The 13,109-nt window shown below is 42.5% G+C and overlaps 2 protein-coding genes across 3 annotated transcripts in view; both read right to left on the bottom strand.

The window, feature by feature from the left end:
* ppih (peptidylprolyl isomerase H (cyclophilin H)) overlaps positions 1-5,384 on the bottom strand; it is a 40,629-nt gene extending 35,245 nt beyond the window's left edge. The window contains exon 1 of the mRNA XM_063207836.1: positions 5,189-5,384. Within this exon, the coding sequence (XP_063063906.1) occupies positions 5,189-5,254 (66 nt within the window). The 5' untranslated portion in view covers positions 5,255-5,384. The remainder of the gene's footprint in view (positions 1-5,188) is intronic.
* A 1,668-nt stretch (positions 5,385-7,052) lies between these two features.
* Positions 7,053-12,382, bottom strand: taf10 (TAF10 RNA polymerase II, TATA box binding protein (TBP)-associated factor). Of its 2 annotated transcripts, none has more exons than XM_063209514.1 (5): positions 12,037-12,382; positions 10,408-10,562; positions 9,285-9,349; positions 8,838-8,952; positions 7,053-7,368 (listed from the first exon to the last, which is right to left on the bottom strand). In XM_063209514.1, exons 1-5 carry the CDS (start codon positions 12,182-12,184, stop codon positions 7,279-7,281), a joined length of 573 nt encoding a protein of 190 aa, XP_063065584.1. In that variant the 5' UTR covers positions 12,185-12,382; the 3' UTR covers positions 7,053-7,278. The 2 variants fall into 2 exon arrangements, with proteins under 2 accessions (XP_063065584.1, XP_063065583.1); XM_063209513.1 differs by having other exon boundaries at positions 7,053-7,371; positions 12,037-12,379.
* Positions 12,383-13,109: the final 727 nt, after the last annotated feature.

Below are 13,109 nucleotides of genomic sequence, written 5' to 3' on the forward strand. Positions count from 1 at the left end.
GGGGTGGGGGGGGGGCTTAAAGGAAAGTGAGGGGGGATGGGGAGATAAGACACTGTAGGGTGGGGAGAGGAGTGGGGGTGAGATACTGTAGAGCAGGTGGGGGTAAGGGTTGATAAATGTTAATGATAAAATATTTGGAATAGTTTCAGAAACGTCTACCATATTGAATGTTGGAGGGAATTTGAGATGCCCTAGTTTCAGCAGTGTTGTGTATATGTTTAATTGAGCAATTTTTGACCACTTTCTTTAGGATATGTCACGGTGGCAAAATCGAAATTCACCTTCTATTGTTCAGCCATGCTCATATCGGACTGTGTGACAACTAGCCTAGAAATCTAGACGCCCCTAGGGGTTTGGCGTGGCCAGGCTATGTGACAACATCAGCATCTTCAAAATCACCCGTAAACAGTGGCTGAAAACAAACCAGACCTGCTCCTATTAAGTAATAGTATGAACATTGTTTTACTCTGGATATATTTGGTGTTTGTGGTAAAATGTCATGTCTACTGTAATGCAGTATTGTTTTTTTATTATGGCTACCTGCCTTAGGACTACGGATGACATTTGGCAACTATGCAAATACCATACCATATATTGATTTTTTTAACTGATGTATTGATTAGTGTGTATTGTCCTAATCAAATGAAAGAAAGAATGAATGAATGAATACATTTGTCCATTAGGCAATAGGAAATAATTGTGCTAAAAAAAAGGAACCGTACTCATCAATGAATATTATAGGCTTACGTCATTGCAAGGACCATAGGCCTAGTTATTTCAGCAGTTGACTGTCTATGTGCCATTTGACCATTGTAGGAGGACTATTCTCTGCTTCAAGGAAGCGAAATCAAACTTATTTTTTGTTTGTTTAGTCAACCTTTGGTAAAATATCTGTAAGAGAATATAACAGAGAAGTGCTGAAAAAAGTAATCTACTATGTAGTAGGCCTATATTATGGCCCCACAGTATTGAGAAAAATGCATGAAAGTCATCCATTTTGGGAAATAGCAGCCATATTGAATTTTGACACAAATTTCAGATGGCATCAAGTTTGAATTTCTTCAAACACGCACGCACGCACACACACACACACACACACACACACACACACACACACACACACACACACACACACACACACACACACACACACACACACACACACACACACACACACACACACCTTTTCTCTATAGCAAAAAATTAGCCTTTGAAATTATCATTTGGGGAAGGGCTACCATATTACATTTTGGGAAATATTTTTCAATTTCTTTCAATAAGCTTTTGGTCAGTAATCTGTGAAATGTCTGGCAGGACAATATGTCTATTATTAAGCAGTGCTGTATGTGCAATTTGATCATTTACTGACAACAGTACCATTTCAAAGCGGATTTATACATTCTTATGCACATACATTCATACTGTATGTATATACACTATACATACATATATTCATTCATTTTTCTTTTTATCCAACATTTGTATGTATGTCTGTAAGGAGATATTACAGAATTGGTCAGAAAATAGGTCATTAGGGCCTTGAGGATCATTACGGTCTTTTAAAGGCTCCTGCAAATATTGTATGGGTACATTATACATTTTCTGAATCAACAGCATGCCTAGATTTTTAAAAATCATTTGGTTTTGTGACCCTGATGGTTTCCCATGGTATAGGGACAACATAAATCATACAGTGAGAAATTACTGGTTTAAAGGATAACGCCAGCCAATTTCAACATGCATGTAATGCTCACACTACACTGGACTTGTCAGTACCAGAGATTTTTTTTTTCTTCAGCCTTTTCCAAGATCCTGGTCATTGTAATGGGGGCAGGTGTTACCTTTTGGGAAAATATTTGGAGTAGGCCCATGTTAAGATTTTTTTAAAATGTAAACAAAATCTGCCCCCATTAGAATAGCAGCATGCAGCATCTCCGGGTACTGACAAGTCAAGGGTAATGTGAGCAATACAACAGCATATTGAAATTGGCAGGAGTGATCATTTGAGTATTTGGGGGGGGGCTTTTCAAGCCTTTATTTTTTGTTTATATGAGACAGGACAGTGAAGGAGGTGACAGGAAGCCAGTTGGGAGGGAGAGATGGGGGAGGGTCGGCAAAGGGCACGGTGCAGAATCGAACCCGGGTTAGCCGCGTAGTAGACCAGTGTCCTACCATTAGGCCACGATAGGGCCGAGAAATTATTGGTTTAATGAACTCTGTGAATGCCAGCACAAACATTGGCAGGAAAAAAAGGCCTGATATTTCCAGCTAATGACCTGCTATATTGGCTACTATTTTGAAGACTATTGGTGGTTACACAAGTCAAATTTTAGGCCCTCACAAACATATACAAAATAATTGTATGGGCATATTATCATTTTCTGAGTCCACCGAGTATTGAGGTTGTGTAATTTTGTGTCCTTGGCGTTCTTTCATGCCACAGAGATAAACGAAATCAAACAGTTTAGCCAACATTTGTGAGAAAATGTGACCTATGTCTGGTTTAATGAAGTGCTGTGACCTCTGTGTGTGTAAGAAACATTCAGCAATGGACTGAAATGAAAGAATGAAAGGTCCCCTTTCCAGTAATACCAAGCGCTATTGTATAGAATATTGACAATATCCCAAGCTGTCCTGGACCTTCTTTCGTGCAACTGCACTACAAAATGCTCTAGCCATCATTGTGTTTGTCTGGTAAATGGCCTCAGGTGCACAGACATGTGTAAACTGAGAGTGTGCGGAAACCAGGCAACCATAGACAGTTCAGATGAAGGGGATGACATGGAAGATGAAGAGTACTGACGACGAAATAATATAAATCTACATGAAACTATTCTTTCATTAAACATATTCCCTTTGCAACATGTGTCTTTATTGGCTTGTAACCGCTTGTATAGGGTCTCAGTCTATTTGTTTATGAAATAGCCTGTATAAAATGTTATCTAAATTCTGTTAATGAGATACCATATTTGAGTGGTTTAAGTAAAGTGTTACCCAATGCCCTATCATTGCAGGGCCTACCATCTAGATTGTATTTCTTCACATACACTACAACAGTGTTTCTCAAATTTTTCGTGCCATTCCCCCCTTCAGAGGAAGGGTGTCTGTCTGCGCCCCCCTTGAGCAAAATGGTTACGAAAATACAAATAAATAGGCCGTCGTGAAGTTTATTAGAGCCTGATATACACGTACAGTATGGCCTATGTTCTCTAAATATTAGTGACTTAATGGCAAAGCAGAAAAGTATTAAAAAAGAAAAACCTTTTGACTTCACGCGCCCCCCTAGGGGAGCTTCCGGCCCACTTTGAGAAACACTGCACTACAATAATTGAATACTTTAACAACTTGTGAATGTTATGTACATTCACATATGAACTACAGTATAAACAAAGTTTGTTTAAGTAAAGTGATACCGGCATTGTATTAGTCCATTCTATTGGGTCCGATTTTGAAGACATTTTTGCTGGTTGCACAAGTGACATTTAAGGGTCTCACAGACATATACTAAATGATAGCATGGGCATATTATACATTTTCTGAATCGGTAGAGTGCCCTGAGTATTGAGGTTGTTAACTTTGGTGTCCTTGGTGTTCTTTCATGCCACAGATGTAAACGAAAGTGCACAGTTTTGGCACAATGTGTGTGGAAATGGGAGCTATTTCTGGTTTAATGACGTGCTGTGGCTTCTGTGTATGTCAGACAGATTCATTAATGGGCTGAAATGAAAGCCTGAAAGGTCCCCTTTCCAGTGATAACAAGCACGATGGTATAGGATATTGGCAATACCTCCAACATAAGCCATAACTACATATACAGCCGATATTAAAAAACAGTATTTATTATAGGGGGGTAGTAACTTCAAGAGCTGAAAAAAGTGATTTCGCTACCACGCCATGACTGCTATCAAGCTTTTTCTACTAGTGGGGGGATATACCTTGCCAAAAAACATTGCTAGCATTCCTCCCCCCAGATGGCACCGGTCGACCCCTCGGCTCATAGCCTAATACGGCTCTGACTGTAGAGATCATGTAGTGCCGCCTGCTGGTCATCTATAGTACTGCAGGCTTAGGAGATTTTGTGTGTGTGTGTGTGTGTGTGTGTGTGTGTGTGTGTGTGTGTGTGTGTGTGTGTGTGTGTGTGTGTGTGTGTGAATATGAGGTTGTGTGTGTGTGTGTGTGCTGGCTGCTACTATCGGAACGGCAGCTACACAGATCTGGGCATCTCTACAACATTGTTATGTCACTGTCCGTCACAGGTACCAAATACCTCACAGCTCCAGGGACTGGAACCAATACCCCAATAAAATAACTCTAAATTGACAAATAGGTCAGCTAAGTTTAATATAATGACTCAATGGACATAAGACAGTATGAGCACTGTCTATGTCCATACTGTCTTATGTCCATGTAATGAGTACTGTCTATGTCTATACTGTCTATGTCCTTACCTAGATTAGTCTATGTCTGCATGGGAAAGCAAGAAACGTAATTTCAAATTCTTTGTATGACCAGTGCATGTAAAGAAATTGACAATAAAACCAACTTGACTTGACTTGACAATGGCACCGCAGGCCTACTGGGCATCAGTTAACACACACCACCACAGCAATACAGCTTCTGGTTTCCCATGAGCAAACCCAGACGTGCTCTACAGATCTACATGTCAAAATTATATAGAATATGCAGATCGTGTAGTCAAACTTCCTGGTGAAATAGTGACTTTAAATAGTTTAAAACGACAGACTGTCTCCTTGCAGAAGGGAGGTGTCACAGTCCATAATGACAGTAGGTGTTGAATTTGTTTTAGTTCGTAATTTTGATTCCTATAAATACTTTAATACCTACTGAACTCCTGCATGCAAAACTATGATTTCACTTTGACATTTTACAATTCCAGACAAAAAACTGACATTAACTTGAGCTCTAATCCATCTTCTTGCAGCCATAGTTGACATGGTCAGTTTACCTGAAAGGGGTAACTGAGCTATAGAAACCCTTCACGTACAAGATTTTGGTCAAACATATTGATACACATTATGAAAATAACGGATATTCGTGTTTATATTCCCGATGTGTATACCAAATACGCTGAACAAACCACTCAGCATCCTCACTATTTACCGTAAAGTAAACTAGCAATGTTAGCTAACTCTGCTAACTGAACACATTGTTGACAAAAGCCTCCTACCTGCCCGCCGACGGTGACGTCGAAAAACACAATCGGGTTATTGGGATTTGATGGTTGGACGTTCATGTTGTGGTCTTAATAGCTGCTCCTGTTCTTTATTCAAACTTATTCACGAAAGCTTTCAAGTTTCCCTGTGTGCAAGCATGCACTTCATTCGATTCAAATACGTTTCGAATGCTCAGTACGAGTGGCGACACGGACCAATTCTACGGTAGCTGATATGGGACAAAAGGAACGCGCACTGTGATATCGTTTCTCTGCCACGGAGAGGAAAGTCACATTGATAGCCTATTCTTCACCCTTTTCAAAAACCTATATAGATTAAGGTATCATTGCCATAACTGTAAAATAAACCAAACATTAATATCAAATAATTACATTGAAAAATGAATTTGTGCTGCTGGTGCCCAGAAAGATAAACACATTTCATGCTGCTGCCCCCCTGAGAAGGTGCTGTTGCTGAATGTTCTTATTTATTTCCACAACAGATACTTCAGTTTATTTTTGCTGGAATAAATGTCGAAAAAGCGATTCATTTATTTATTGTTTATTTATCTATACTTATTAATGTAATACAATTAATTTATTTATCTAGTCATTTAAACAGAGCCATGGATATCATTGAAGTCCACTCGCACTCTGGCTTCCGTCTGTTCACACTGTTGCCCTCTGGGAGGCGCTACAGGTCAATAGCAGACTGAAGTACAGCCACTTTACCAAAGTTGTCACAATTCTGAAATGCATACTTGCACTAAGGGCTGTGTGCACCTTGTAGGAAGGCTTTAAAATCTAATTACACTGTGTATAATGGCAATATAAAGCTTTCTATTCCTTTTGCTTAATGTCACAAACCAATAAATGGGTGAGGTGTACAATGAGAGTACCGGTAGTTTCATTTTGCCAATGGTGTGAAAATTACACTTCAAGCCTTTTACACAAACAGCTAGATACCAGATATGACCATCAGTTAACACCTCAACTATCTTAGAAGAAGTCAAGAGCGGATGTGCTGCGGTGTCTAAGGGGAGCTCCTTAACATGCTACTACACCTCTGGAACGCAGAATTAGTCACTGAAAAAAAAAACGTAACTAGCACGTCACTAGGGCAGTCATGGATGAGTGGTTAGGGCGTCAGACTTGCATCCCAGAGGTTGCCGGTTCGACTCCCGACCCGCCAGGTTGGTGGGGGGAGTAATCAACCAGTGCTCTCCTCCATGACTGAGGTACCCTGAGCATGGCACCGTCCCACTGCACTGCTCCCCATGGGGCGCCATTGAGGGCTGCCCCCTTGCACGGTTGAGGCATAAATGCAATTTTGTTGTGTTCACTTGTGTGCTGCGGAGTGCTGTGTCACAATGTGTGTGACAATGGGAGTTGGAGTTTCCCAATGGGCTTTCACTTTCACGCTTTCACTACACCACTATGAATATCGGGCCTTTAACAATAGATTTGGTCACTGTCATTCTTGACAAGAAACAAACACCTACCACCTTAACTAGGTTCCCTGAAAAGATAAAGATTTCATGTTGCGAATGTCATTTCTAAAGTTGCTTAACCAGAAAATCGCCACCACCTTGATTGACAAAAAATCTGTGGGAAACACTGATTCTGATAACAGCTATGTTATAGGAGGGGTCGTGTTTTAAGAAGTTAAGGCATTATGAAGGGGTCATGTTTTTTATTTTTTCTATTTAATTCTATTTATTGACTCAGAAGGCCTGCACAAGAGTTCCTATGTGCTTGGACTACTAGTTTATGCACAAATGGCAAATAAAGTACTTTGAACTTTGACTTTGAACTTTGTTTCAAGGTATTATGTTGTGGTGTGGAGTGAATCACAGCGAGAGACAACGAATGGCAGCCGTGCTTTGGAACCCTTTATTGAGAATAAAACATCCGAAACGCATGAAAACAATGATGAGACGCTACATAGAAATATACAATCACTAACTAAAGAGAAACGCTGTAGGGGCATGGGTGTGTGTGAATATGAGCGTGTGTGTGTGTGTGTGTGTGTGTGTGTGTGTGTGTGTGTGTGTGTGTGTGTGTGTGTGTGTGTGTGTGTGTGTGTGTGTGTGTGTGTGTGTGTTCTATGTGAAGTAATGGGGTTTCTTGACGTTGATTCCGTATTCAGACAGGGCCGGCGCCAGGTCCTCCATGGTCAACGTGTACTTCTTATCCTGCTACACACACAGAAACCACACACACACACACACACACACACAGAGAAACCACACACACACACACACACACACACACACACACACACACACACACACACACACACACACACACACACACACACACACACACACACACGAGACAGAGTGTTACAACAGTGTGGTCTATTTAGCAATATGTCGCAAGTGAGAGGGAGGCACACCAAACATCATCCCAACCACGAAGATCATATTGAATACATTTGGAATAAACAGTTGTTTATTAGTTATCTTCATCAGTAACTGGTTTAACTCCCTCCGCTAAGCAAAGTAGTTCCGCATTGACAGAGTGTTGTGTGTGGTTGCTATGCGATGACGAGCTGACAGTACCAGCCCTCAGCATTCCATGGAACCGTGTGTGATTTGGGCATTCTCATGTGGACTGGCTCGACTCCAGGCTCTATTTACCTCTCAACTTAACCTGGTTTACTCCTGAACCAGCTTCTTAGGATACTGAAATGCAACATGTCATCATATATTTCGTATAGATGACAAGCTGATTTGAACCGACTATCGCGTGTGTCCAATACGCCTTTGCGAGTTAAAGCGTGCTCCACAACGCCCTATGACAGGTTAGGTTCAGGGATGGTTTTGGTTTGGGCACAATTTAGCTAACTAGAAATTAACCAAATTACGCCTAGCAAAGCATATTTGCAACAGAAATGAGCTGTGGCAAAAGAAAATCGCCGACACGGCGGGAAACCTGCACAAACCTAGTCACGTGTCAAAAGTGCATGAAAGCGCTTTACTGTTACGTCTGAGGAGCACGTGTTAACTTCAAAAGGCGTCGCACCAATACGCCGAATGCACTAGCGTGCGATACATACGATGACAGCCTCCTGAAATGACGCCTCGCGACGCCATCCTATGTACTCCACCCAAAGATATTGGCTCCGCACATCTGGCAAAAGCCTCGAGCTCGGTTCTCTCAGTGTTTCGCCAATCAGCAAACAGTTGAGAGTGATGACGTGGAACTCACCCGCGAGCTACGTTACTGTTTGTTTAAGGTAACTATATTCACACTTTCGTTTTGTTATTTGTTTGCTTTTGCGACGCTACATTGTAACAGGCATGCTAATAAAGCACAATATGGGTTTTAATTTGAGTTTGGAACTCCAATTAATTTAAATGATAGAGTAAGATCAGACCATCTCGCACCCTCCACGGAGACGGATTCCTCATGGCTTTTGCCAGACTGATTGACGGAGTCAACAGTCGGCTTTACGCCCAGGCTACTGAAATGATGCATGATGCATGAGAACACTCTGAAACACTTTCTCAGGCAAACGTTTTGGTGTGAGTGCAAATCTGAGGAAGGCGTCTCTTGTTCTCTCTCCCCAAACAAATTACACAGCTTTTTCCAGTCTGCTTATTCTCTCTCTCTCTCTCTCCCTCTCTCTCTCTCTCCCCCCCCCCTCCCCCTCCTCTACCTTGGTCTTGTTTCGTGAGCTGCCTGATGCGGTGCCCTTCATCTTGCAGTGCTGCAGCGCGTCGATGGCGATGTCCGAGATGAACTTCTGAGCGGCCAGCGAGATCAGCCGGATACTACACACACACACCCGTACACACACACACACGTACAACACACATACAACACACACACACACACACACACACACACAAATACACACACACGTACAACACACACACACACAAATACACACACACGTACAACACACACACACACACACACACACGTACAACACACACACACACACACACACACACACGTACAACACACACACACACGTCACACACACACACACACACACACACACAAACACACGGTGTAATAACAGTAACAATAATAATAACAAAATAATTAATTATTATAATAGCATTTATTTATTTATTTTAAAATATGAATAGCTACTCACACTCGGGGGTCGGAGGCTTCAAAGCCGGCGCGGTTCAGGTAGTAGCCCGTCACCGCATCAGGGATCTGAACACACACACACACACACACACACACACACACGCGCGCGCACACACACACACACACGCACACACACGGGAGAGAGGACAGAGGATGAGAATTGTACAAACACACTTGACACTTGTACACACACACTTGAGACATCTGTGAATATCAGGCCAGTGGTTTGATGGAAATGGTTTCTGTGCGTGTGTGTGTGTGCGTATGTGTGTGAGAGAGAGAGTCCTCACTAGGTGTGTGTGTGTGTGTGTGCGTGTCCTCACTGTAGGTGTGTTTGTGTGTGTGTCATCACTGTGTGTGTGTCGTCAGCGTGTGTGTGTGTGTGTGTGTGTGTGTGTGTGTGTGTGTGTGTGTGTGTGTGTGTGTGTGTGTGTGTGTGTCGTCACTGTGTGTGTGTGAGTGTGTGTGAGTGTGTCTCCTCACCGTGGGCGTGCGTGTGTCCTCACCGTGGGTGTGCGTGTGTGTGTGTGTGTGAGTGCGTTGCAATATGCAACCTTGCCTCCTCCATTTGTGCTTGTGGCCTCGTCCCGCCTCCTGGCCCCTCCTCCGTGGAGAAGTTTCCTAGCTGTCAGCCTAGCCACAACAACTTTTGAGGGACTGTTTTTCATTCACCATCCCAATTGCAAATGAGAAAAAGACTCTACAATTGAGCTTTTGCAAGATAATGAAATATAATGCTGTTGTCAGTGATGTCATCATGACATATTACTTCCTGGTACGAGGAGAGAAGCAAGTGGAGGAGGCAAGTGGAGGAGGCAAGGTCGCATATTGCAACGCACTCTGTGTGTGTGTGTGTTCACCGTGGGTTTGTGTGTGTGTGTGTGTGTGTGTGTGTGAGTTCACCGTGGGCGTGTGTGTGTGTGTGTGTGTGTGTGTGTTCACCGTGGGTGTGTGTGTGTGTGTGTGTGCGACTGTGCGTGCGTCCTCACTGTAGGTGTGTGTGTGTGTGTGTGTGTGAGTTCACCGTGGGTGTGTGTGTGTGTGTGTGTGTGAGTTCACCGTGGGTGTGTGTGTGTGTGTGTGTGTGTGTGTGTGTGTGTGTGTGTGTGTGTGTGTGTGTTCACCGTGGGTGTGTAATCCTCCAGCTGCATGAGGAAGTCTGCGAGGGGCGTGGTCGAGATGGCGGGCTTCACGTCGCCGTTGGCAACCCCCGGCATGTAAACACCGTTAGACACCGAGGACTCAGCAGAGGGCGTCGCCATGGCAGCAGAGGTGGGAACTGGGGACGCAAGAGGTCAGAGGTCAACACAGACAGCCAATCAAACAGCTTGCCCTCTGACAGACAGGTACAGGGAGCCAATCAGACAGCTTGCCCTCTGACAGACAGGTACAGGGAAGATGAGATTGCTAGACAGTTGCCGAGGGAGACGCCATGACAACGCTGACATGATGATGGACATTTACTACTGATGCATTAATACAACCCAAAAGCATGAACTGCTGGTGTGTGTTCTGATCAATGGCCACTAGTTCTACATGTATGGGCGTTTTCTTGTTCCTGTTAACCATTCTACAAGTTCTCATCACAGACCAAACGGCGCATAGCCATCATCCACAGAAGTGTTCCCCCATAATCAGGACAGAATGCAAAGTATTTTTATGCATCAATATTTGTAAATGTCGCCTGCCAGTCTGTTCTGACTGCCTGCCGCCCCATGCCATCTACCAAGGGCTTGCTTAGCCAGGCTGGCGGCATGCTGTGGCCACCTCAACAACAACAACAACAACAACAACAACAATCTATTCCACAGGAACAATAATCTATAACAAACATCCTGTAGAGACCCATCTGGAAAGCAGCAGCTGTGTCATTAGTTGAAGCAGGAATACTTATTATATTATTAAGCAGGAATACGTATTATATTATTAAGCAGGAATACGTATTATATTATTAAGCAGGAATACGTATTATATTATTAAGCAGGAATACGTATTATATTATTAAGCAGGAATACGTATTATATTATTAAGCAGGAATACGTATTATATTATTAAGCAGGAATACGTATTATATTATTAAGCAGGAATACGTATTAAATTAACAGCTACAACAGTTTGGTGGACCATGTTTTTACATCTCTTACATGACATGGATTTAAAAAAAAATAAAAAACAAACATAATCTACATTTACCAAGGAGCGTATTCCAGTAACATGGTCAAGTGATAAACATGGCTAAATTAACCTACATGAAGCGGTAAAGCAGCTAATATGTAGCCCACAGATGTCATTTAGTTAGGGCAGTGTTTCTCAAAGTGGGGCGTGGAAGCATTTAGACCCTCTGAAGGGGGCAATGATGGAAAAGGTTTGAGAACCACTGAGTAAAGGCATCATGCACTCCAGGCTCTTGTATTAGATGATGTACCACACTACCTCAATGTGAACTTCATCTGGTTGACTGACTACTTCGCCAGGTTCCTGGCATACTCCCCTAACAGCTGGTGAGTAATTTACCGTTGCTTGCTGAGGATGTGATTTAGTTCAGACAACATGAACTCCAAGCTCTTTTAGATTAGATGATTTATCACCATCATTCTCGATGCAAACTTAACATGCTGGATCACTAACTTACCGTAGCTGGCTCCAATAGAGAGTCTGTCAACATGAACTTCAGGCTCTTGCATTACAAAATTAAGTTACCACTACTATCATCATTCTCAAGGTAATTTCAAGTTGGTGGGTAACTAACTTACCATTGCTGGCTCCAATAGAGGGTATGCTACTGACACTGGATGCGGCGTTGTTGCTCAGTGTGATGCAGTTAGTGGCGCCACTAGATGCCGAAGTGCTGGATGCGGTCGCTCCTCCAGTACTGGCGGGCTGCGATGTGTCAACATTCATGATAACAAGCTCGCGGGGGCAGATAGGCGGGAAACACAAGTGAAAATAGAAGCCAAGTGCACTTGTAAAACAGGTTTAGTTGTGCTGCATGAGAAATATATCGCCAACGATGACAAAACTACCAAGACAGAGCTCGCAGAGGAATGACTCCGCTGGCCGAATTGTTATGCTCTGAAATGGCAATCTCTGTACTTCCGTGTGCGACACATTTATTGTCCGACAAGAGAGCTTTCTCCGAGGTTCCTACCAATTGGTTCCTGTCTCAAATCGGAATGACTTCCATTGACACATGGTTTTCTATTTTGTGTTGTCAACCTATGTTACAATAATTACAATAATATGGCAGCTAAATATAGCATAGTCTCTACTCTTTAGTCATTCATGTTTTGGAGGTACAGCTAATTATATTATCAATGTAGCCCAATGAGGTCTAATAACTAGCCTACTGTATCATTGATGTAGCCTATTCACTGTGCCCTCACTAAAACAGACACACGAGCAATGATGGCCTCAAGTCACTCGTGATACTTTTAAACAAACATAGCAGAAATAGCACCAAAATAAGATTGTTATTCCAAAATAAGAAATATATTATTTTGTAGAGGGTTATTTAGTAGAAATAATAATAATAATAATGATAATAACAGTAGCATTTCCTCACAGAGTGTGCGTTACAATATGCAACCTTGCCTCCTCCACTTGTGCTTGTCTCCTCGTCCCGCTTCCTGGCCCCTCCTACGTGGAGAAAACGATAAAGTTTCCCAGCTGTCAGCCTAGCCACAACAACTTTTGAGGGACTGTTTTTCATTCACCATCCCAATTGCAAATGAGAAACAGACTTTACAACTGAGCTTTTGCAAGATATTGAAATATAATGCTGTTGTCAGTGATGTCATCATGACATATTACTTCCTGGTACGAGGAA

This window comes from Engraulis encrasicolus, chromosome 10 (assembly GCF_034702125.1).
Source record: "Engraulis encrasicolus isolate BLACKSEA-1 chromosome 10, IST_EnEncr_1.0, whole genome shotgun sequence".
NCBI classification, from domain to species: domain Eukaryota; kingdom Metazoa; phylum Chordata; class Actinopteri; order Clupeiformes; family Engraulidae; genus Engraulis; species Engraulis encrasicolus.

What these genes read in the sequence shown, in the direction of transcription:
- taf10 (XM_063209513.1), bottom strand. Translation starts at nt 12,184, where the DNA reads ATGAATGTTGACACATCGCAGCCCGCCAGTACTGGAGGAGCGACCGCA. An exon ending in TGGAGGATTACACACCCACG is followed by an intron (nt 9,350 to 10,407) that starts GTGAACACACAC and finishes GTGTGTGTTCAG; the next exon opens with ATCCCTGATGCGGTGACGGG. An exon ending in GCTCACGAAACAAGACCAAG is followed by an intron (nt 7,372 to 8,837) that starts GTAGAGGAGGGG and finishes CTGTGTGTGTAG; the next exon opens with CAGGATAAGAAGTACACGTT.